The sequence below is a fragment of the Chiloscyllium plagiosum genome, unplaced genomic scaffold, assembly GCF_037043375.1.
Source record: "Chiloscyllium plagiosum isolate Xiang-an unplaced genomic scaffold, Cpla_swu_hap1 HiC_scaffold_17, whole genome shotgun sequence".
Classification (NCBI taxonomy): domain Eukaryota; kingdom Metazoa; phylum Chordata; class Chondrichthyes; order Orectolobiformes; family Hemiscylliidae; genus Chiloscyllium; species Chiloscyllium plagiosum.
The window spans coordinates 32,660,475-32,684,704 of NW_028270155.1; the positions used below are offsets into that span (position 1 = coordinate 32,660,475).

At 40.4% G+C, this 24,230-nt stretch overlaps 1 protein-coding gene across 4 annotated transcripts in view; it reads right to left on the reverse strand.

Annotated features, from left to right (window-relative positions):
- The window catches only part of ankrd11 (ankyrin repeat domain 11), a 192,268-nt gene that overhangs the window by 71,475 nt on the left and 96,563 nt on the right, over positions 1 to 24,230 (reverse strand). For all 4 annotated transcript variants that reach the window (XR_015759940.1, XM_087995805.1, XM_087995804.1 and 1 more), the window contains exon 4: positions 17,818 to 17,959. Coding sequence is in view for 3 of the 4 variants with exons in the window: in XM_087995805.1 (XP_087851931.1) it covers positions 17,818 to 17,959 (142 nt within the window). In the remaining variant the exon portion in view is untranslated. The remainder of the gene's footprint in view (positions 1 to 17,817; positions 17,960 to 24,230) is intronic.

The window sequence follows — 24,230 nt, forward strand, 5'->3', positions numbered from 1 at the left end:
ATCTCAAAACATATAAAAATATAACTGCAAGCTTTAACTCAGTGAGATGGTTGTAAATATTTGACTTAAATGTTGCAGTCACAATGATCATAAGTTCTGAAGAAGTGTCACTTGACCCGAAATGTTAACTCTGATTTTTCTCCACAAATGCAGAGACAGATCTGCTGAACTTTTCGAGCAATTTCTGTCATTGTTTTGTTTCTGATTTCCAACATTCACATTCCTTTCATATTTGTCATCGGTCTCACTAAAATACTATTATCAATTTCTGATGTTTGCAGACACTTAGTTAAACATGGAAATCCAGAAATTGATGTCAGTGATTTCTTGCTCCTCCACCGTAGTTCCTTTGAGATGCTTGCATCAGAATCCTCTGAATTCACTTAAATGGAAACCTATGCTATTAATCTCACTGCAAAAACCCTTTAAAAATTACACATTGTTGAATAAAGTGTAAACTGGACTTTTAATGGGTTACTTAAAATCATTACTACTGTACAACTACTCTCAACAACTATTAAATTAATTCAGGGTAATGTCAAATTTCATGATTTTTCAAAAATTATTTCAGTAATTTTTTTTAAAAAGTTTGATATTTAGGCTTAAATTCATAACCCCATGTTTCTGTTCCAACCTTGACTGACTTGTCTGTTAAATTTGGAAGAGAAGGAGAATCAGTGACTTTTATTTCCTGAAATGAAAAAAGAAGAGAAAACGCTGGAGAAAATCAGTAGTTCTGGCAGCACCTGTGAGAGTTAAAGAGAGCTAATGTTCTGAAGAAAAGTCAACTGGATTCAAAATATTAACTCTTTCTCTCTCCACAGATGCTTTGTCAGGTCTGTTGAATCTCACCAGCATTCACTGTATTCTGCTTCCACTTTTATTTCCTAGTTTGCTGTTTCAATGTGATTGCCTGCTTAGTCTAGTTGATGACATAATTGCTTCTGAATGTTGGAGATTTGCTTGAGCTGATATTGGAACAAAAGCATTACAAGAAAAAAGAAAAAAAGTCATTCTACACGATGATATTCCTTTTAGTCAGTATTCTTTGTAGTCAGCATCATATTTACTTGCTTTGCTGGCTACAAAAGCTGGATTAATGTGATATTGCAAATGGTAGAAAGCTTCTGTGCAAACAAAAGAATATAAATGAACTTTATTCCATCAAAGACTTGGCCAGAACAGTGATTTGTTAACAAAATTACTACAAACAATAAAACCGACATCTTGTCCAAATTGCAAATCACTAATTGGTTTGTGCCAAGTGAGAATATTGCTTTTAAACTTGCTTTGTCTGCAAATTTCAATTCTGATAGGATTGCATTTATAATACAGTAATTTACATGAATTATTCACATGTATCTACAATGCATTTTCTGCTGTTGATAGTTCTCATTTCGCTTTATGACAGCAAAGTTGTAAAATTAATATAGTTCATGACAATAAGCATAAACTATTACTTTGGCACCACTGAAAAATATATGTGATTATCATTGCATTTTCTTATGAAATAGTTATTTTTCTTCTTCAAACTCCTAAGTGAATCTGTTTAAGGTTCAAGAATTTCAATATTTCTCACAAAGGCTTCCTCTTTCTTGCTTCTTGTGCATATTATACAAGGTATTTTCTTTCCCTAAGTCATCAGACAGTTTGTAGTTTAACATGAAAGTGTTTCAGTCTGGTGCAAAATCCACCAAACATCAGTATATGCACAAAACCGTACTGGATAAACTGTTACAAAATAATTATCTTTCTTCCACGACTAGCAAGTTTGATTTTTGCTGGATTGTCAAGCGGTTTTTGTGATCACACTGTTGTATGGTTGTCCCACTTTCCAAAGAGAAGGATAAAACTACATAGTACTAAAATAAGTTTGTCCATTATAGCTGGACATCTACAGCAATTAAGCCTCAGGTAAAGGATCCAGTCAAGCTAAGAATGCTGAAAGAGGATTTTGTTTTGCAGACTGGGAAGAAACTAGGTACTTTAATCGGTCATCAGCTGATCAGGTTGGAGGATATTCACCAGCTACAAGGTTCAAATGGGAATATGTTGAAATTTGCACCATTTTCTTGGGTGGTTACAGTAGCAACAATAGTACAGACGCTCAACACTCACCAAAGTCAAATAGTTTAATTATTAGTTCCCAAGCAATAGTCAAACCAATATCAATGCCATCACAAATATCAATTGCTCACTATTAAGGATCAGATACAGGATTTTGCCCAACATTTTGGCAGTTAGATAATAAGGTTTCCATTCTACAGTAGATCAAGTAAAGTCACCATGGTCCAACTGAACCATAGGCTATTCTCTCGTGAAACTGAGGGGAGTGTGATCATATGGAAAAAGATACGATTGCAGAGCAAAATGAGAAGTGGGAAGAACTAAAATAGGAAAGATGTTGTGAATTAGGTTATATTGGCATTGACACTGAAGTTGCTTGAGCTGCCTAATTTTTTAAAAAGTCTGATTTCCAGCCTTGTGTACTTAATGCAAGATTATGATTTGCAGTGCATTAAATGTTATTATCTTTAAAAAATGATACTACTGAAGCATTTGATAAAACTTACATATAAAACAGGTTGAAAAATCCTGTTTTCAGGTTTCCACTCGAACCAATGTATTGACAGTCTTTGTTAATTTTAGTAGCTAAATGTAGCAAACGAGGCAAATTTACAGTACAGAAAACATTGTAGATATTTTCTAAACTACCTGTTTTGAGATGTTATTGCACACTGCTGGAGCAGATAGGACTTCAACCTGAGCTGCCCAGTCCAGGAATAGGGAAGCGAAAGTGCCACAAGACAGAATTCTATCTGCACCAGAAGCATCATGAGCAACACATATATAGCAAGGAATCATTAGCTCAGTTGGTTGGATGGCTGGATTGCAGTCTAACCTGAACAACATGGGCTCAATTCCCACATTAGCTGAGGGTACCATTGCGGAACCTCCTTCTCAACCTCCCCCCTCACCTGACAAGTGCACTTTTTTCCCCCCACTTTTCATTTGGTACCTTATAAAATGTTTTATTTAGAATTTATAAAAACCACATTTGTTGCACTTTTTTTCATCTATCTTCTCACATTCAAAGACTTTAACACAGTTGGTCAAGTATGATGTCTTTCAGAATCTGTTCTGACTGATCATGATTAGCAACCTTTCATTTATATTGATTTTTATTTTAAGTATTTACTAACTTTATTCTTGATTATAGATTCTAGGAGTTTAACAATAAGTGGAATGAGTCACCATGTCTAAAAACTTTTCTCATCTATCCTGGAGTTCAGTTTTAAAGAGGGTTATAATGTTTGCACATTTTCATTCATCTGAGCTATAGTCCTTTCCATGAGAATTAGGAAAACTATAGTCCAAAAATGTCCAGTTTCATTGACTCCAAGATTGTTTCATGTCTGATTTGCTGACCAAAGTCTGAAGAAGTTATTTAATTCCATTTCATTAACCAGTTGCCTCCACCATCTGTTCTCTCATGTTTAGTAAATTTGTCCAGCTTCTCTATGAAAACTAAATAACTAGTTATCTCTTGGTAGTCTAATCTTGACTATCTTATTAACACAATTTGCCAATACACAAGGTCTTTTTATTATCCTGTATTGGAAGATGTTTCTTGCCCTTTTGCTTCTCTCATCACTAAATATGGTTTAAAACTTGATTGAATGGACCTTTTCATCAATGAAACATCAGCTCTTCAAACATTTTTTCATTCATATGTGTTTTGAATCCTAACCTTCCATCTTTCGATTAAATGTAGTGAGGTCAGAAATATAGTTTTCAAGGATGCAAGAGTTCACTGGCAAGCAGGAAGGTGGTTTGAAGTGTGTCTACTTCAACGCCAGGAGCATCGGAATAAGGTGGATGAAATTGCAGCGTGGATTGGTACCTGGGACTTTTATGTTGTGGCCATTTCCGAGACATGGATAGAGCAGGGACAGGAACTATTGTTGCAGGTACCGGGATTTAGATGTTTTAGTAAGAACAAAGAAGATGGTAAAAAGGGGGGGGGGGGGGGGGGGGAGGGGTGTGGCATTGTTAATCAAGGACAGTATTACAGTAGTAGAAAGAATGTTTGAAGACACTTGTACTGAGGTAGTATGGGATGAGGTTAGAAACAGGAAAAGAAAGGTCACCCTGTTGGGAGTTTTCTATAGGCCTCCAAATAGTTCCAGAGATGTAGAGGATAGCCAAAATAATTCTGGAGAGGAACAAGTGTAACAGGGTAGTTGTTATGGGGTACTTTAATTTTCCAAATATTGACTGGAAATACTATAGCTTCAGTATTTCAGATGGGTCAATTTTTGTCCAATGTGTCAGGATGGTTTCCTGACACAGTATGTAGACAAGCCAACAAGGGGCAAGGCCATATTGGATTTGGTACTGGATAATGAACCCGGCCTGGTGTCAGATTTGGAGATATGCGAGCACTTTAGTGATAGTGACCACAATTCAGTTATGTTTACTTTAGCGGTGGAAAGTGATACGTATATAATGCAGGGCAAGAGTTATTGCTGGGGAAAGGCAATTACGATGTGATTAGGCAAGATTTAGGTTGCAGGATGGGGAAGGAAACAGCAGGGGATGGGCACAATTGAAATGTGGAGCTTATTCAAAGAACAGCTACTGCATGTCGTCAATAAGTATGTACCTGTCAGGCAGGGAGGAAGTGGTCAAGCGAGGGAGCCGTGGTTTACTAAAGAAGTTGACTCTCTTGTCAAGAGGAAGAAGGCAGTTTATGTTAGGATGTAACGTGAAAGCTCAGTTAGGGCGCATGGGAGTTACAAATTAGCCAGGAAAGACCTAAAGAGAGAACTAAGAGTCAGGAGAGGACATGAGAAGTCTTTGGTAGGTAGGATCATGGAAAACCCTAAATCTTTCCATAGGTATATCAGGAGTAAAAGAATGACGAGACAAAGATTAGGGCCAATCAAGGATAGTAGTGACAAGTTGTGCGTGGAGTCCAAACAGATAACGGAAGCGCTAAATGAATATTTTTCGTCAGTATTCACACTGGAAAAAGACAACGTTGTTGAGGAGAATACTGAGATACAGCTTCTCGACTAGACAGAATTGACATTCGCGAGGGGGAGGTGGTAAATTTGCAGATGACACTAAGGTCAGTGGAATTGTGGATAGTGCTGAAGGATGTTGCAGGTTACAGAGGGACAAATATAAGCTGCAGAGCTGGGCTGAGAGGTGGCAAATGGAGTTTAATGTGGAAAAGTGTGAGGTGATTCACTTCGAAGGAGCAACAGGGATAAAGAATACTATGGTAATGGTAAGATTCTTGACAAGTGTAGATGAGCAGAGAGATCTCGGTGTCCATTTACATAGATTCCTGAAAGTTACCACCCAGGTTACTAGGGCTGTTAAGGTGAGATACGGTGTGTTAGCTTTTATTGGTAGAAGGATTGAGTTTCGGAGCCACAAGATCATGCTGCAGCTGTACAAAACTCTGGTGCAGCCGCACTTGGAGTACTGCGTGCAGTTCTGGTCACCGCATCATAGGAAGGATGTGGAAACTTTGGAAAGGGTTCAGAGGTGATTTACTAGGATGTTGCCTGGTATGGAGGGAAAGTCTTATGAGCAAAGGCTGAGGGACTTGAGGCTGTTTTCATTAGAGAGAAAGAGGTTGAGGGGTGACACAATTGAGTAATAAGATAATCAGAGGGTTAGATAAGGTGAACAGTGAGAGCCTTTTTCCTCCAATGGTGATGGCTAGCACGAGGGGACATAGCTTTAATTTGAGGGACGTCAGCGGTAGTTTCTTTACTCAGAGTAGTAGGGGCATGGAATGCCCTACCTGCAACAGCAGTTGACTTGCCAACTTAAAGGACATTTAAATGGTCATTGCATAGACCTATGGATAAAAATGGAATAGAGTAGGATAGATGGGCTTCAGATTTATTCCACAGGTCAGTGCAACATCGAGGTCCAAAGGGCCTGTACTGCGCTGTAATGTTCTATGTTCTATAAATATTTTCCCAATGCCGATCTACAGTTCTATTTGCTCCTTCTTCTTTCATTCACTTAATTTGACAAAGATCCATTTCGCCTATTTGTAATGGACTCAGCAGTAACATATCTCTGTCCTTTTCATCTTATTGTCCATAAAAGGAATGTGTTGTTCATCCCACCTTTTGACATATGGACTTCAAAATGTGAGTTGTCGAGTTTGATTACTTGTACCTTATGCAATACTTGTGGGCATGTTAGCCAAGCTGGGAAGTTGATTTGCAGATGTTTTGTGCCCTTTCTCTGTGATATCCTCAGTGCTTTGAAACCTGTAAAGCACTGCTATACCGACTCTTCTGGAATTTGCTTACTTTTGTTCCTGCTGCTTCTTGTTCCCCATTCCGGTTATTCGCTGCAATTGTCGGTACACTGGGTCTAGGTCAATGTGTTTATTGATGGAGTCCATGGATAAGCGCCATGCCTCTAGAAATTCTCTGGCTGTCCTTTGTTTAGCTTGTCGTCTTCTTCTTGTTTTGTCCCAATTGAATTTGAGGTCCTTGTCATCTGTGTGTATGGCTACCAGGGACAGTGGCTAGTTGGTGTGCATGGATGCTGATTGCTGGCTGTCTGCCTGTTTGTCCTATATAGTGTTTCATGTAGTTTTTGCATGGGATCTCGTAAACTATGTTTGTATTGCACATGATGGGTATCAGATAGTTGCACTTTATAGTTCAACTATAAACTTATATGAGGATTGAGAGGGAACAAAGGATCAAAGAGGACTCTAACGTACATTCAAGGAGTCCAATTAACATCTGTACATTATCAAAATGAATATTTAATCCATTATAGTCCATACATTTCAAACTGAAGAAATCCTATGCAGCATACTTACATTTATATAGCCGATCTAAAATACATTGAATGCTTTGTGATGCAACTTTACTTCTATGGTTCGTGTAGTCAAGCACAAAATTGTCAATTAATTATTATGATGTGGAAGTGCCGGTGTTGGACTGGGGTGGACAAAGTTAAACTACCTAATGAAGGAGCAGCGGTCCAAAAACTAGTACTTTCAAATAAACCTTTTGGACTGTAACCTGATATTGTGAGATTTTTAACAATGAATTATTAAATTTTTGCGGTAATCAAATCCCAAGTAGTATACAAAAAAGCTGTATGTTACAAATCTTGATTGATTCGAAATTGGGATATAGAAAAATGGAAATATATCTTGCACTCTATTCCTGGACATAATCTGCCTCAATGTTCCAATAAAATGAAAATCCCTCATACTCATTATCATCAGTTTGCATCTGTGCAACGAGGAAATGAAAAGTTAAACTATTACCAAAGTGAACTTAAAGTTGAACCTAAAATTATATTACCAATGGATCTGAGACACAAAAAAGGAAAGTTATTCTGAATTCTGATCTAAGCCAATTATCCAGAATAGCTGCATCATGCATTTCAAAAAGTCAACAATACATTGAAAAGAGAAATCATGCAACATTATAGACTTTCTATTCTTGATGAAATAGCTAATCAATGTAAATCCTAGAGTTCAATTGTCTGTAGACACACTGGACATTTTGGTAGCAGGATCATCACAGATTTCAACTACCAAATTTTAAAACACAGACAAGTCATTAGGACTATTGAGGCTTCAACATTTTTAATGACTCACTTTAAAACTAAACATGAGCAACTTTAATTGCCTCTTTCTTACCTGAGCATTTCCTTCCCAATGCAGCCTGCAAAAACCTGTTGGAGAAAGTATACACTGAGGAACAGAGTAGACACTCCAATCACAACAGGGAGCAAACTGCACTGTAAACCAAGCAGAAAGCTAGATTTCATTGCAGAAAAAGCATCTGCAGTTTCAAAGATAAACCTCTTAAAATATTCTCTGGACAACAAGCATAAAAACATGCAGGTCTCATGTCACCACTATCATATATTAAAAATTTAGAACACAGTTTACTATAACGTCACCTCCAAATTTATCTCATTAAACCCATATTGCAGCACCTCCCCTAACCAATCCATAAACAGAGGAGATTGAGCACTTCTACTGCCTTTATGATGCTGCTGAATTCAATAAAAAAAAGAGAGATTTAATTCAAATAAATCCTGTGAATAGCTGTCAATGTCACTGGGTGAATAAGGTAATACAAACATGCTTTCCTTTTTTTCGTACGGGGACAACATAAAACCATTACACATTTCTACCAAAAATAACCAATGTTCTTTCCGCATATTTCTAGCTTCATCAAGACAGTGACTAAACTAAATGTTTAATATATGGTTATAGGGATCTGAACAGATAGAAAATCACAAATGTAAATAGTTTTTGAATCCCCACGTTAATAAATGACAGTAAGATGAAGTATTTAAAAGAATATCCCATCACTGTTGCCGAGAGAGCAGGAAACACTATTAGGCTCCACACTTGTTGCATATCAATATGGACTTGTACGTAGGGCCACCTGTAACTCATAAGGAATCTTCATTGATTAGCTATGGTTTTAAGAAAATGAAGCACAAAAATCAGTAAATCAAATAGCAAACTCTTTAAAAAAAACACACCAGTTATGATAAATGCGAGGTGCTGCATTTTGGGAAAGCAAATCTTAGCAGGACTTATATACGTAATGGTACAAAGAGACCTTGGAGTGCAGGTTCATAGTTCCTTGAAAGTGGAGTCGCAGGTAGATAGGATAGTGAAGAAGGCGTTTGGTATACTTTCTTTTATTGGTCAGAGTATTGAGTACAGAGTTGGGAGGTCATGTTGCGGCTGTGCAGGACATTAGTTAGGCCACTGTTGGAATATTGCGTGCAATTCTGGTCTCCTTCCTATCGGAAAGATGTTGTGAAACTTGAAAGGGTTCAGAAAAAATTCATAAGGATGTTGCCAGGGTTGGAGGATTTGAGCTATAGGGAGAGGCTGAACAGGCTGGGGCTGTTTTCCCTGGAGCGTTGGAGCCTGAGGGGTGACCTTATAGAGGTTTACAAAAGTATGAGGGGCATGGATAGGATAAATAGACAAAGTCTTTTCCCTGGGATCCAGAACTAGAGGGCATAGGTTTAGTGTGAGAGGGGAAAGATATAAAAGGGACCGAAGGGGCAATTTTTTCACAGAGAGGGTGGTACGTGTATTGAATGAGCTGCCAGAGGAAGTGATGGAGGCTGGTACAATTGCAACATTTACAAGGCATTTGGATGGGCATATGAATAGGTAGGGTTTGGAAGGATATGGGCCGGGTGCTGGCAGGTGGGACTAGATTGGGTTGGGACATCTGGTCAGCATGGATGGGTTAGACCAAAGGGTCTGTTTCCATGACTCTATGTATTTGGAAACAATATATACAGCATCTGCACCTTCATGAGTAATTTCTATTTGCACTAATGAATTATTTGTTCTAGCACAAGTGACTGAAGGAGAATGTGGCAAGGAGGTCACATTTTCCCTAAAATTCCCACCCCAAATGCCACGGGTCTGTAGTTGTTGATTCCTTTTCCCAGGTGATCTGAAAGGAAACACGGAAACAGAAAAGCGAAAGGCAGTTATCTGGAGAGAGACAAAAGTCTGATAAAGGTGGAGAAAAAGAAGAAATAAAATGAGAACATGAGAAAATTACCATATTCTCCATTTTCTCTGAATGCCATAGGAAATGATCTATTTTCAAATCCTCGAATGTCTTTGGTTGATCATGTTTTATTCAATCAGTCAAATTGTAAAAGACCATGCTTTTACATTTTACTTTATTTTTGATTGTGCACTGAACTGGGAAAAGGATTATATTACAACCAAAGGCTGAGGGAAGAATTGCTGTAATTCAAAAAATCAATTTACTGTACTTCTAAAAATCAGATTACTGAAAATGACTCTTAGTCATGTTTACACTGTTGCTTTGCAAGCATTGGGGTAAGGTAGTAGTAGATGGATTGGTACCAGAATGTATGACCAAATTCAGCCAGCAACAAATTATGAATTCTGGAATTATGACTAGTTGTGAGAACTTTGATTGGTTCTTGTGGGTAAGAACAATATAGGAAGCAGCTTTGGGACCTCTGGAAAGGGTGTGCCTCTGCAGCAAAAATACCTTAAGTCTGAAGAAAATAAAATATATTTATTCCCATGTAGAAGGAAATTATTGCACAGGCTGAAATCTGTACTGAAAACAAAAATTGCAAAGCTATCATGAAGTGTCATCTCGGCTCAAAATGTTAGCTTGTTCTCTCTCCACAGATGTTGCCTGATGTGCTGTGATTTCCAGCATTTTTTGTTTTCAGTATATTTTTGCCCCCTGTAGACTGTGACTTGAAGCAGTAACTAAGAAACTTTGCGATTAGTGTATCAACCGCCTAGATGTCCTGCAACAAACTAAGAGAGACTGAAGAACAGAAAGTCCTGTCATACAAAAGGCTTATGTCAGTGGCATGGGCGTGACGTGGTTCAACTGTGGTTCTTAGGTTTTTTTTTCTCAGCCTATAAAGCCAATGTTTTTCTGTTTCTCTATGCCTGTGTGTAGGAGTTTTAGGAGCAGGTTAGAATTTTAACCAGTACAGCCATATGTTGATAGTTCATAGCTACCTATCTGCAATTAGAATTTACTCATCCATAATAATTAGGAATTCTTAAGTATAAGAGTCTGGTCCATGTTTTTTTGTTAACCTGGGTCTATCCAACAGATAAATTAGGACTTTGCATACTTTGATAACATTTGTAGCATTTGAGAGATTCCAGGAATAATTGGGCTTGATTTCCAGCACACTAACTCAGTGAGGCATAGCGCAATGAAATCAACAGGGGACATGACTACTAATATCATTGCTATTTCATTCATGTACTACACTAACTTCTTTCCTATTTGAGTTCCCATAGGGCCCAATAACTTTGAACTGTGACAGGAAAACTACATCATATTTCACTGGATATTGTGATAAGGCCATCGGGAGTTGGCATCGTCCCTCTGCAGAGAATCTGGAAACCACATGATAGAGTAAAAGCCCACAAAAAGCTTCTTGGGAGCAGCAAATGTAACCAATAATGAGCACATGCCTTCACCACTGATTGCAAAGCAGAACAGTGGTGGAAAGGACGATGGATGAGGACTTGCCATCTGAGGTAGTTTGGGCTGAGGTTAGGAATAGGAAAGGTGAGGTCACCCTGTTAGGAGTCTTTTACAGGCCTCCTAATAGTCCTAGAATCATTGAAGAAAGGATAGGGAAGGTGATTCAGGAGATGAGTGACAGTAATAGGGTGGTTGTTATGGGGGACTTTAACTTTCCTGATATTGATTGGGAAAGCTATAGCTCAAGTTCGTTAGATGGGTCAGTGTTTGTTCAATGTGTGCAGGAGAGTTTCCTGACACAATATGTAGACAGGCCAACAAGAGGTGAGGCCATACTGGATTTGGTTCTGGGTAACGAACCAGGCCAGGTGTTAGAATTAGAGGTAGGTGAGCACTTTGGGGATAGTGACCATAATTCGGTGATTTTTACTCTCGTGATGGAGAGGGATAAGTGTGTACTACAGGGCAAGAGTTATAGCTGGGGGCAGGGAAATTATGATGCGGTGAGGCATGACTTAGGATGTGTGGCTTGGAAAAGTAGACTCCAAGGCAAGAGTGTAAATGATATGTGGAGCTTGTTCAAGGAGCAACTATTGAGTGTCCTTGATAATTATGTACCTGTCAGGCAGGGAGGAAAGGGTCGTGCGAGGGAGCCGTGGTTTAATAAGGAATTGGAATCCCTTGTTAAATGGAAGAGGGCGGCTTATCTCAAGATGAGACGTGAAGGTTCAATTGGGGCGATTGAGAGTTATAGGGTAGCCAGGAAGGACCTGAAGAGAGAGCTAAGAGCAGCAAGGAGGGGACATGAAAGGTCCTTAGTCGGTAGGATTAGGGAAAACCCTAAGGCTTTCTATAGGTATGTTAGGAATAAAAGAATGACTAGGGTAGGAATAGGTCCAGTCAAGGATAATAGTGGGAAGTTGCGTGTGGAGGCGGAAGAGATTGGGGAGACACTGAATGAATACTTTTCTTCAGTATTTACTCAGGAACTGGGCATTGTCGTCGATGTGAATACTGAGTCACAAATAAGTAGAATGGATAGCTTTGAGGTATGTAGAGAAGAGGTGTTGGAAATCCTGGAAAAGGTGAAAATAGATAAGTCCCGTGGGCCTGATGGCATTTATCCTAGGATTCTCTGGGAAGCAAGGGAGGAGATTGCAGAGCCATTGGCCTTGATTTTTATGTCCTCTTTGTCTACAGGAGTAGTGCCAGAAGACTGGAGGATAGCAAATGTGGTTCCCTTGTTCAAAAAGGGGAGTAGGGATAACCCTAGTAACTATAGGCCGGTGAGTCTCACTTCTGTTGTGGGCAAAGTCTTAGAGAGAATTGTAAGGGATAGGATTTATGCACATCTGGATAGGAATAATGTGATCAAGGATAGTCAGCATGGTTTTGTGAAGGGCAGGTCGTGCCTCACAAACCTTATTGAATTCTTTGAAAAGGTGACGAAGGAGGTTGATGAGGGGAAAGCGGTAGATGTGGTATATATGGATTTTAGTAAGGCGTTTGATAAGGTTCCCCATGGTAGGCTACTGCAGAAAATACGGAGATATGGCATTGAGGGTGAGTTGGAGGTTTGGATTAGGAATTGGCTGGATGGAAGAAGACAGAGGGTAGTAGTTGATGGCAAAGTTTCTTCATGGAGTGCCGTCACTAGCGGTGTTCCGCAAGGATCTGTTTTGGGATCATTGCTGTTTGTCATTTTTATAAATGACCTGGAAGAGGGGTTAGAAGGTTGGGTGAGCAAGTTTGCAGATGATACGAAAGTCGGAGGAGTTGTTGACAGTGAGGAAGGATGTGGCAGGTTACAGCAGGATATAGAGAAGCTGCAGAGCTGGGCAGAAAGGTGGCAAATGGAATTCAATGTAGCTAAGTGTGAGGTGATTCACTTTGGGAAGAATAACAAAAAGATGGGGTACTGGGCTAATGGTCGGATACTTGGTAGTGTGGATGAGCAGAGGGATCTTGGTGTCCATGTACACAGATCTCTGAAAGTTGCCACCCAGGTAAATAGTGCAGTGAGGAAGGCATATGGCGTACTGGCTTTTATTGGTAGAGGAATTGAGTTCCGGAGTCCTGAGGTCATGATGCAGTTGTATAAGACTCTGGTGCGGCCGCATCTGGAATATTGTGTGCAGTTTTGGTCGCCATACTATAGGAAGGATGTGGAGGCACTGGAACGGGTGCAGAGGAGGTTTACCAGGATGTTGCCTGGTATGGAAGGAAGATCGTATGAGGAAAGATTGAGACACTTGGGGCTGTTTTCATTAGAGAAAAGAAGGTTTAGGGGTGACTTGATTGAGGTGTACAAGATGATTAGGGGGTTAGATAGGGTTGACAGTGTGAACCTTTTCCCGCGTATGGAGTCGGGTATTACAAGGGGGCATAGCTTTAAATTAAGGGGGGGTAGATATAGGACTGAAGTTAGGGGTAGGTTCTTCACTCAGCGAGTCGTAAGTTCATGGAATGCCTTGCCAGTAGCAGTGGTGGACTCTCCCTCTTTATGGGCATTTAAGCGGGCATTGGATAGGTATATGGAGGATAGTGGGTTAGTATAGGTTAGGTGGGCTTGGATCGGCGCAACATCGAGGGCCAAAGGGCCTGTACTGCGCTGTATTCTTCTATGTTCTATGTTCTATGTAACTGTAACTTTTTCCCAACTAATCATGATGTCACTGTAGTTCCAACAATTGATACTTTATTACAATTAAGTATCAAAGAAAAACATGCATTAATTTGTTTAGATTACTGACTTTTACTTTACTTACTTATAGTATGGAAACAGGCCCTTTGGCCTAACAAGTCCACACCCGACTCTCCGAAGAGCGACCCACCCAGATCCATTCCTCTACATTTACCCCTTCACTTAACACTATGGGCAATTTAGCATGGCCAATTCACCTAACCTGCACATTTTTGGACTGTGGGAGAAAACCGGAGCACCCGGAGGAAACCCACGCAGGCACGGGGAGAATGTGCAAGCTCCACACAGTCAGTCGCCTGAGGCGGGAATTGAATCCGGGTCTCTGGAGCTGTGAGGCAGCAGAGCTAACCACTGCGCCACCGTGTCGCCCACAAGTTTAGTTAGAGAAGTCTTACAGTCCAAATTATTAAGTAAATTCAATGTCCCTAAAAGCATATTAATACATAAAATTGTAAAATTCGTAACAAGCATTTTTGACAACAATGTGGACTTAAGTTGCATCTTTAGCAACATAACACTTCACATAGTGCTTCAGAAGAGAATTATCAAAACTATTCCAATAATACTAACTGTACAAAAATGTGTGTATGAATAGTGGCAAATAATTTATTATATTAGAATATTTTTAATGCTAAAACAGATTTTTATTTAGTCCGGCCTTACTTCCCTGTAAAGTTCTAACACGTTCATTACATCAAGGCAAAGACTATACCTGTCAGCAGCCACCAAGATAATAAATTCACTGTATGATTTTTATTCCAAAATTTAAGAACTTAAGACTGCTAAGATACTGAAGCAGTCCATTGCTACCTGGACTATATTCAGGTTTGGGCTGACTGGTGGCAAATCATGCTCACGTCACACAAATACCAGGTAATAACCATTTCCAACAAGAGACAACCTAGCCATCATCCTTTGACATCCAATGGCATTACCAATTGCTGAATCCCCCAGTATCAACATCCTGGAAATCAAGTAAAAGTTGCCACAGTTTTACCAGACTCTAGCTCTGCTTTCATTAGAGAGAGATAACTTGTCAGGTTTAACCCAAGGGTCATCGCACTTCAGATGACGGAGGGCAAGTTGAGAAGGAGAGTCCTTCATGGTAAGCTCAGCAAATCAGTTACATCACAAACTAGCTGCCCAGCCAATTAAGCTAACTGCCCCCTTCATAACATTGATTAGAAACTAAACTGGATTAGTCACATAAATATATCTGCTACAAGAACACGTCAGAAACATGCAGTAAAGTGACTCAGCACCTCACTCCCCAAAGCCTAAGGAATTCATCAAATACAAGGTAGAAATCAAGAGGGTGATGAAACACTCCCCACTTGGTTGGCGAAGTGCAGCTCAAATGACATGATCCAGAATAAAACTCCTGGCTGATTAACACCACATGCACAAACATCCACTCCATCCACCCCCAACACTCAGGACCAGTACTGCACATCATCTACAAGATGCACTGTTGGAATTCACAAAGACTCCTTAGACAGCACCTTCTAAACTCACAACCACTGCCACCAAGAAGGACAAAAGCAGCAGTTACACGGCCATACCACTGCCGTAAGCTCCCCTTCAGGACACTCACAACCCTAACTTGGAAATATACCATTGTTCCTTCAGTGTTGTTGGCTGATCTTCTACTTCAATTCCATCTTCCATTGCAGTCCCTGTAGTCTTAAATTCCAAGAGATCAAAAATCTGATATAAGTCCTGAATTCATATCATGATGCATCATCTACAATCCTCTGGTAGATAAGGTCTCAGCTTCACAACATTTTATTATCTCAATCTGATTGAATGACCCCTTATCCTGAAGCTGTGCGTCCATGTCCTAGATGCACCCATGTGAACAACCAAACAGTATCTATCTCAATGATCCCTTAAGAAACCTACATAGTTCAATGCGATCAACAATCATGCTTCTAAACTTCAGCGAGTAAAGTTTCAATTTATTCACCTATCACAGAACAAGTTTTCCAATCCAGTAAAACGTTCCCTATACCAGCAAGACAAGAATAACCTTCCTTGGTTATCGGGAATATAACTGCACACTATATTCCAGGTGAGTCTCATTTAGTCTTCTACAACTCTAGCAAGACTCCCTATGTTTGCACTCCAATTCTCTTGCAGTATAGGCCAATATGCTATTTGCATTCTTTATCACTTATCATAGCTAACATTCTGTTCTGTTAAAATAATCAGATTGGAATGTTAACTCTGGGTACTCTTTTCATAGATGCTGATTAAACTGACCAGCATTTTCTATTTTTATTTAGATTTGCAACATTCTTAGAGGCAGTTTGCTTGTGTGTTTACTATGTGTGTGCCTTCAATGTATACATCTAACCACCCTGAGCTTCAACATTCAAAAGTTTCATGTGCTTTAACCAATATTCTATTTTTCTATCCTTACTATCAAAGTGAACAGCTTATACATATCCACATTATATTTCATCTGCCACCTTGTTACCCACTCACTTAATCTGGCTTTATCGTTTTGAATTCTCACTTATGTTCCTAGATATAGCCAGCAAATTTGGAGATATCACTCCTATTCTCTTCATCCAGGTCACTGATGTAAATTGTGATTGAAGTAGACTTCAAATGTTAAGTTGTCATTCATTCGGCTCAATGGAAAATGACACCATTGTGGTGGCATCCAACAATACTAAAGAGTTTTCATTACCTGTTATCACTAACACAGGCTTGTTTTTTTCTACTTTCACACAGCTAACTCTTTCTCTCTCCACAGATACTGTCAGTCCTGCTGTGTATTTCCAGCATTCATCTTCTTACTTCAGATTACTAGTTTTTGTAGTTGTTTGCTCTTGTAGAAAAAAAAAATGACTGAGTGCACTACACACATCTTGGGAAGAAGAACACTAAAATTATTGCAACTTCACTGCCACAGCTATTGTCTGTTCCTTACTGTTTAAAATAATTGTACAAAATTATGTTGGGGTTGATATTTACCAGGCTATTAAGTATTTCATTTCAGAATGCTTAACACAATTTTTGAATAAAAATAAAATACTGCAAACACTGGAAGTCTGAAACAAACAGAGAATGCAGGAAAAACTCAGCAGGTCTGGCAGCATCTGTTGAGAGAGTTAACATCTTGAATGCAGTGCACCTCTTCCAGAGTAGTTCTGTACAAGACTCAACACAAGCTGTTTTCCTCTCTTTATAGATGCTGCCAGACCTGCTGAGTTTCTCCAGCATTCTGTGTTTGTTACACTCCAAACTTTATACAGTTATGTCACTAATGTTGGAGAATATAAATAGGCACCAAGCAGAAATCCATGGTCAAGAAGAAAAAAACTTAAGACAGACTATGACACAATATTTGCATACTTTTTACGATACTTCTTTTCAAAGTTATAAATTAAAAAACATTTTTAATCTGATGCAATGTTAACTTATTGCATTTAGTAATTAACAACTTTCTTCTGTTTCACTGCATGGCATGATTGTGAAAAATTACAAGGATGAACATCTTAAGTTAATTTTAGTGCTTTATTCAGAGGCATCCCAAATTGAACTAGCCCCCATACAACGGGTCTGCTAATTCAGGTTCATGAATTTATTGTGTAAATTGTACAGACCAGCATTCACATGAAATAAAGTTATCAAAATAATTGGCTACATTGTAATCCCATATCAGCAAACCAGACCTGAGACTATGGGTAGAATCTTACAATCTTTAAAGACATGCAGATATTGGAACCTCATGCAGCTCTCAACCCTACTGATATCTGACCATCTGCTTTCGTGGTACTGGGTATGGAGGCCTTTTAGGAGTTCAATGGGAGTCTGCAGATTTGCTCTGAGAATTTCATCAGGAGAGGCAAAAACAAAAGGATCTTTCAAGATGACAGTGTCCTCTGAAGATGTAGAAAAAAACATTACTTGTGAATTCAGCTGCATAACCGTTACTGTAAATGGGGACAGCATCAAAATTATTCATTTTTAAATCAATTTTATGTTGCAGCAGCTGAAGTTTATCCTGGAAAAAAATGTATGCACCTGCCTTTGGCAGTTTCTCCTTCTTACCTGTGTCTGAATCTTTCTGATCACTGCTGTTAACTCCAACAGAGAAAGGCAGTTTCCTCTTTGATGCTTTCTCTTTCACCTCTTTTCCTCCATCGCTTCGATCCAACTTCGGAGTCTTGTTACATGATATTTTATCCTTATCCTGGATTAAAAATTGATAGTGTCACCGTTGAAAACAAAATTTGCAAGTAGTAACTTTTCTCTAGGTCATTCTATGATATATTTTAAGCATCAATGGTCCAAAATTTGTAAAATAACTAAATTATTGTAAAGTAAATATGAACCATACTTCTCAAGGAAGTTCAGTAAGGATTCTGTTCATTTTTAAATAAAAACCAAAACTACAATGGATGCTGGAAATCACATACAAAAACAGAAATTGCTGTAAAGTCAAAGACAAAAAAGTCCCACAGAACCAGGATTTTTAGTTTTAGCTTTCGTAAGAACCTAAGAACCAGGAGCAGGAGTAGGTCATCTGGCCCTTCAAGCCCACCCTGCCATTCAATAACATCATTACTGAACTTTGTGGGCTCACCTCTACTTACCAGTCCTCTCACTATAAGCCTTAATTCATTTACTGTTCAAATATTTATCTTAGCTTTAAATACATTCAATGAGGAAGCCTCAACTACTTCACTGGGCAGGGAATTCCACAGATTCACAACCCTCTGCATCAAGAGGTTCCTTTTCAATTCGGCCCTAAATCTGCTCCCCCTAAATTTGAGGCTAATACTCTAACCCCAGTTTCATCCACCAGTGGAAACATGCTCTCTATTTCTTTCTTATTTATCTCTTCATAATTTTATGTTCTATAAAAATTCACTCCACCCCACACCAACACCCCCCCCCCGCTGCATTCTTCTAAATTCCAATGAATATAACCCCAGTCTACTCAGTCTCTCCTCATAAGCCAAACCCTCTCAACTCCAGAATCAACCTAGTGAACCTTCTCTGCAACCCCTCTAGCGCCAGTACATCCTCTCTGAAATAAGGAGACCAAAACTGCATGCAATTCTCCAGGTATGTCCTCACCAGTACCCAATACAGCTGCAACATAACCTCTCTGCTTTTAAACTCAATCCTTTTCACAATGAAGGACAAAATTCCATTTGCCTTCTTAATTAGCTGTTGCACCGACAAACCAACTTTGTGTGATTCAAGCACAAGGACACCCCAGGTCCCTCTGCACAGCAGCATGGTGCAATTTGTTTTACCATTCAAGTCCTTTTTACTATTATTCCTCCCAAAACAGATGACTTCATATTTATTAACATTGTACTCCATCTGCCAGAACCTTGCCCACTTATTAAAACTTTCTCTGTCCCTTTTCAAAGTTCCACAATCCTCTGCACACTTTGCTCTACCACTCATTTTAATGTCATCTGTAAACTTTGACACACTACACGTGGTCCCCAACTCCAAACCATCTGTTTAAATTGTGAATAATTGCAGTCCCAACACTGATCCCTGAGGCACACTAGTCATTGATTGCCAACCAGAAAATTGAATTGGAATTGAATTTATTGTCACGTGTCCCGAGGCACACTGAAAAGCTTTGTCTTGTGAGCAATACAGGCAGATCACAAAGTTAAATAGCTTAGATAAGTAAGTAATAGGTAAACAGGGGCAAAAAAAAACACAGGCACAGGCGAATGTTAAGAGTTTGAGAGTCCATTCAGTATTCTAACAACAGTAGGGTAGAAACTGTTACGAAACCAGCTGGTGCATGCGTTCAGACTTCTGTACCTTCTCCCCGATGGTAGAGATTATAGAAAAGGGTGGGATGGATCTTTGAGAATGTGGCAGCCTTCCCTTGGTAGCGGGCCTGGTAGATGGAGGTTGGCCTTTGTAATTATCCGGGCCGACTTCACCACTCTCTGTAACCATCTCTGATCTTGAATAGTATAGTTACCATACCAGGTAGTGATACATCCAGACAGAATGCTCTCAATGGCGCACCTATAAAAGTTGGCAAGGGTATTCGCCGTCATGCCAAATTTCCTCAGTTGCCTGAGGGAGAAGAGACATTGTTGGGCCTTTGTAACCAGTGCATCCACATGAAGAGTCCAAGAAAGCTTGTTGTGGATGACCACTCCCAGGAGCTCGACATTCTCCATTCATTCCACCTCTGTGCTGTTAATGTGTTGGGGGGGCATGCGTAACATCCCGCCGAAGGTCAATAAGGGGTTCCTTGGTCTTGCAGGCATTGAGAGCTAGGTTGATCTCAGTGCACCATTTTTCAAAGTCTTCCACCACCTGTCTCTCGTCTGTTTCGTCACCATCTGAGATTCGACTGACTATGGTGGTGTCATCAGCGAACTTTAAATGGCATTAGTCTGGTATTTAGCGGTATACCGTGAGTACATAGGGGGCTAGTACGCACCTTTGGGGGGCTCCAGTGTTGAGTGCTAGTGACGATGGAATATTGTCCCCAATCTTCACTGATTGTGGCCAGTGGGTCAGAAAACTGAAGATCCAGTTGCAGAGATTGGGGCTTAGTCCGAGATCACTAAGTTTAGTAATCAGTCTCGAGGGAATAATAGTGTTGAAGGCTGAACTGTAGTCAATGAGTAGGATTCTTACGTAGCTGTTCTTGGTGTCAAGATGTTCTGGGGGAGTGAAGGGCAAGTGATATGGCATCTGATGTGCATCTGTTGGTCCGATAGGCAAACTGGAGTGATCAAGAGTAGTGGGGAGGCTGGAGTTGGTTAATATCATGACCAGCCTTTCAAAGTACTTCATGACCGCTGAAGTTAGGGCCACTGGGTGGTAGTCATTGAGACATGCTCCATGAGCTTTCTAAAGGCACAGGGATAATGAAGGCCCTCTTGAAACAGGCAGGGACAGTGGCCTGCTGCAGTGAGAGGTTGAAGAAGTCCTCTGCCAGTTAATCTGCGCATGCTCTGAGTGCACGGCCCGGTACTCCGTCTGATCCCATCACTTTCCTTGGATTCACACAAAGGAAAACTGATCTGACCTCTGATGCAGTGACAGGTTTGTCAGGACTTGTCAGAATAGGTGTTACCTCTCCGCCAAAATTCTGTTCAAAGCGGGCGTGGAAGATGTTCATATGATCTGGGAGGGATGTGCCATCGTTTGCTATCTCGCACTGTCTCTTTTTAGAACCTGAAATGTCATTCAGTCCTTGCCATAGTCGCCGGGTGTCTATCTGGGTCTCTAGTTTGGATCAGTATTGGTCCCTGGCTGCCTTAATGGCTCTGCGAAGGTCATATTTGGATTCCTTAGATTTGAATGGGTCTCCTGATCTGAAGGCCTCACACCTGTTTTTTAGCAGGTTTTGTATGTCCTGATTCATCCAGGGTTTCCTGTTGGGGAACACCCGGATTGACTTCTTCAGTATGCAGTCCTCCACACACTTGCTGAAAAAGTCTGTGACGGTGGTGGAGTACTAGTCCAAGGTACCTGCGGACTATTTGAACATGGCCCAATCAGCCAATTTCAGACAGCACCGGAGTTGATCCTCTGCCTCCGCCAACCAGCACTGGACCTGTATCCGCAAGGGGGTCTCCTGAGTGAGCTTTTGCCTGTAAGCCGGGAGAAGAGACACGGCATTGTGGTCGGAGTTCCCGAAATGAGGCCGGGGGATGTAGCAATAAGCACGTTTCACAGTGACACAGCAGTGGTCTAAAATGTTCGGGCACCTGGTGGGGCAGGCAGTGTTCTGGTAGTACTTGGGCAACATTTTCCTTAGATTGGCTTTATTGAAGTTGCCATTTACAATAAACAGGGCCTCGGGGTGTTCTATCTCCAGGGTGTTCGTGGTGGAGTACAGCACATCCAGAGCTTCCTCAACCTTTGCTTGTGGCGGTATGTATACAGCAGTTAGTATGGCTGCGGTAAATTCCCGTGGTAGATAGAAGGGGTGGCATTTGGTGGTGAGGAATTGTGAAACAATGGCTGCCCAGGATCGCAATGCCTGTGCACAAGTTGTTGATTAAAAAGCAAACACTCCTACCCTTTGTCTTCCCAGAGGATGCTGTACAGTCCATACGATAGATAGAAAAACCATCAGCCTGAAGTGCGCAGTTGGGAATGGATGGGTTGAGTCAGGTTTCTGTGAAGCAAAATGTGCAGCAGTCCCAAAGTTCACAATGGAAGCTGAGCTATGATCTGAGTTCGTCCATCTTGTTCTTCAGAGATTGTACATTTGCTAGGAGAAAGCTTGGAAGGGGAGGAGGGGTCTTGAAACCATGTAGTTTCAAGCACTCATTTATCCCCATTCTCTGCTTTCCGTTAGTTAACCAATTCTCTTTCCATGCCAATACAATGCCTGCAACACCATGCATCTTTATCTTATGCCGTAGCCTTTTGTGCAGCACTTTGTCGAATGCCTTTTAGAATTCCAGGCACACTGCATCTACTCGGTCCCTGTTGTCCATTGTACTTGTAATGTTTTCATAGAATTCCAGTAGATTTTTTAACCATGACCTGCCTTTCATGAATCCATGCTGCGTCTGCTTAACGGGACAATTTCTATCTCGACATCTTGCTATTTCTTGCTTGATAATAGATTCAAGCATTTTCAACAGTACTGAAGTTAAGCTAATCATGTATAATTCCCCATCTTTAGTCAACCTCATTTTTTTAAACAGTGACACCACATCTGATGTTTTCCAATCTGCTGGAACTGCCCCAGAGTCCAGCGAATTTTGGAATATTAACACAAGTGCGCTTGCTATTTCTTCCGCAAACTCTTCTAGTAACCTGGGATGCATTCAATCAGGGCCAGGAGACTTGTGTATCTTTAGCTCCATTTGCTTGCCCAACACTACCTCTTTTGTGATCATGATCATTTCCTCGTCAATTACTGGCATGTTATTACTGTCCTCCACTGTGAAGCACAGTTAAAAATCACACCCCAGTCCAACACCACACCTCCAAATCACGACTATCATCGACTCCACTATGAAGGCAGACACAAAATGTATGAAGGTGTAAAAATATCCTGATCCTGACCAGATATATCGCAGAATACTGCAAGAGGTTAGATGAGAAATTGTGCAGGCCTGGCTGATATTTCTGTATCATCGTTAGCCACAGGAGGGGTCCCGGAAGACTGAAGGGTAGCGAATTTTTGCCATTACTCAAGAAGGGCTGCAAAGAATAACGTGGAAACTATAGACCAGTCAGCCTAACATCTGTGGTGGGTAAGTTACTGCAGAAGATTCTGGGAGATAAGATGCACATGCATTTAGAAAGACATGCATTTGGAGTAGTCAGCATGGCTTTGAGTGGGAATGCCTCGCAAATTTGTTACGAGTTATTTGAAGAAGTGACCAGGAAGGTTGACAAGGGAGGGGTAGTATGAGATGTTAAAGAATTAATTTGTTCTGCTGACATGCAAGAAATGGAATGTCCCAGAGTGTGTTTTTCTGTCTTGCAAGCAGGATGTGACTATCTAATCATACTCTGTAAATGCTGCAGTTTGAGGAATAAATTAATCACACATTGTTTTGAGAAATAATCTAATCTCACACTGTTTTGAGGGATGGCCTGATCTCTCTCACACCGTTTCTGGAAATAATCTAATCACTTTATATTGTTTTTGGTGGCATGTGACTACTGGGGAGTGCCAGGGGATGGTGGCTTGTGTGCATGACTGACTATGATGTAAAAGCCTGTACAAAGGGACGATTGTTCTCTCAATCGAAGAGCATCTCTTGACACAGCTCCACAAGCCTCGCAAAGAGTATTAAGTGATCCTCAAAAAATGCTTGTACTTGTTGAAATAAATCATAGCTGTTCACAGAAGTTGGTGTATTGCAGTTGCATCAAGCTTGTAAGAATCTGAAGGGAACCTCACTAGTAGATGTAGTCTATGTGGATTCCTTAAGGCCTGTCATTAGGTCCCACATGGTCGGCTGCTCTGGAAGGTTAGATCACATGGAATCTGGGGGACCTGGCAAATTGAATACACAGTTGGCTTGATGGTAGGAAGCAGAAGGTAACAGTGGAAGGAGGTTTGTTGGACTGGATGCCTATGACTAGTGGAGTGCCTTAGGGGTCGGTGCTTGGCCCATTACTGTTTGTTATCTATATCAATATTTTTGATGAGAATATACAAAGCAGGATTAGTAAGTTTGTTGATGACACTAAAATAGGCGGTATTGGATAGTGAGGAAGGTTATCAGAAATTGCAGCAGGATGTTGATCAGCTGGTGAAGTGGGCTGAGAAATGGCAAATGGAGTATGAGGTCTTGCATTTTATAAAGTCAAATCAAGGTAGAAGATTCATGGTGAAGATCAGGTCTTAAGGAGGGTAGTGGAACAGAGGGATCTTGGAATTCAGGTTCACAGTTCTCTGAAAGTGGAGCTACAGGTAGACAGGGCAGTGAAGGAGGCTTTTGGCACACTGACCTTCATCAGTCAGGGTATCGAGCATAAAAATTGAG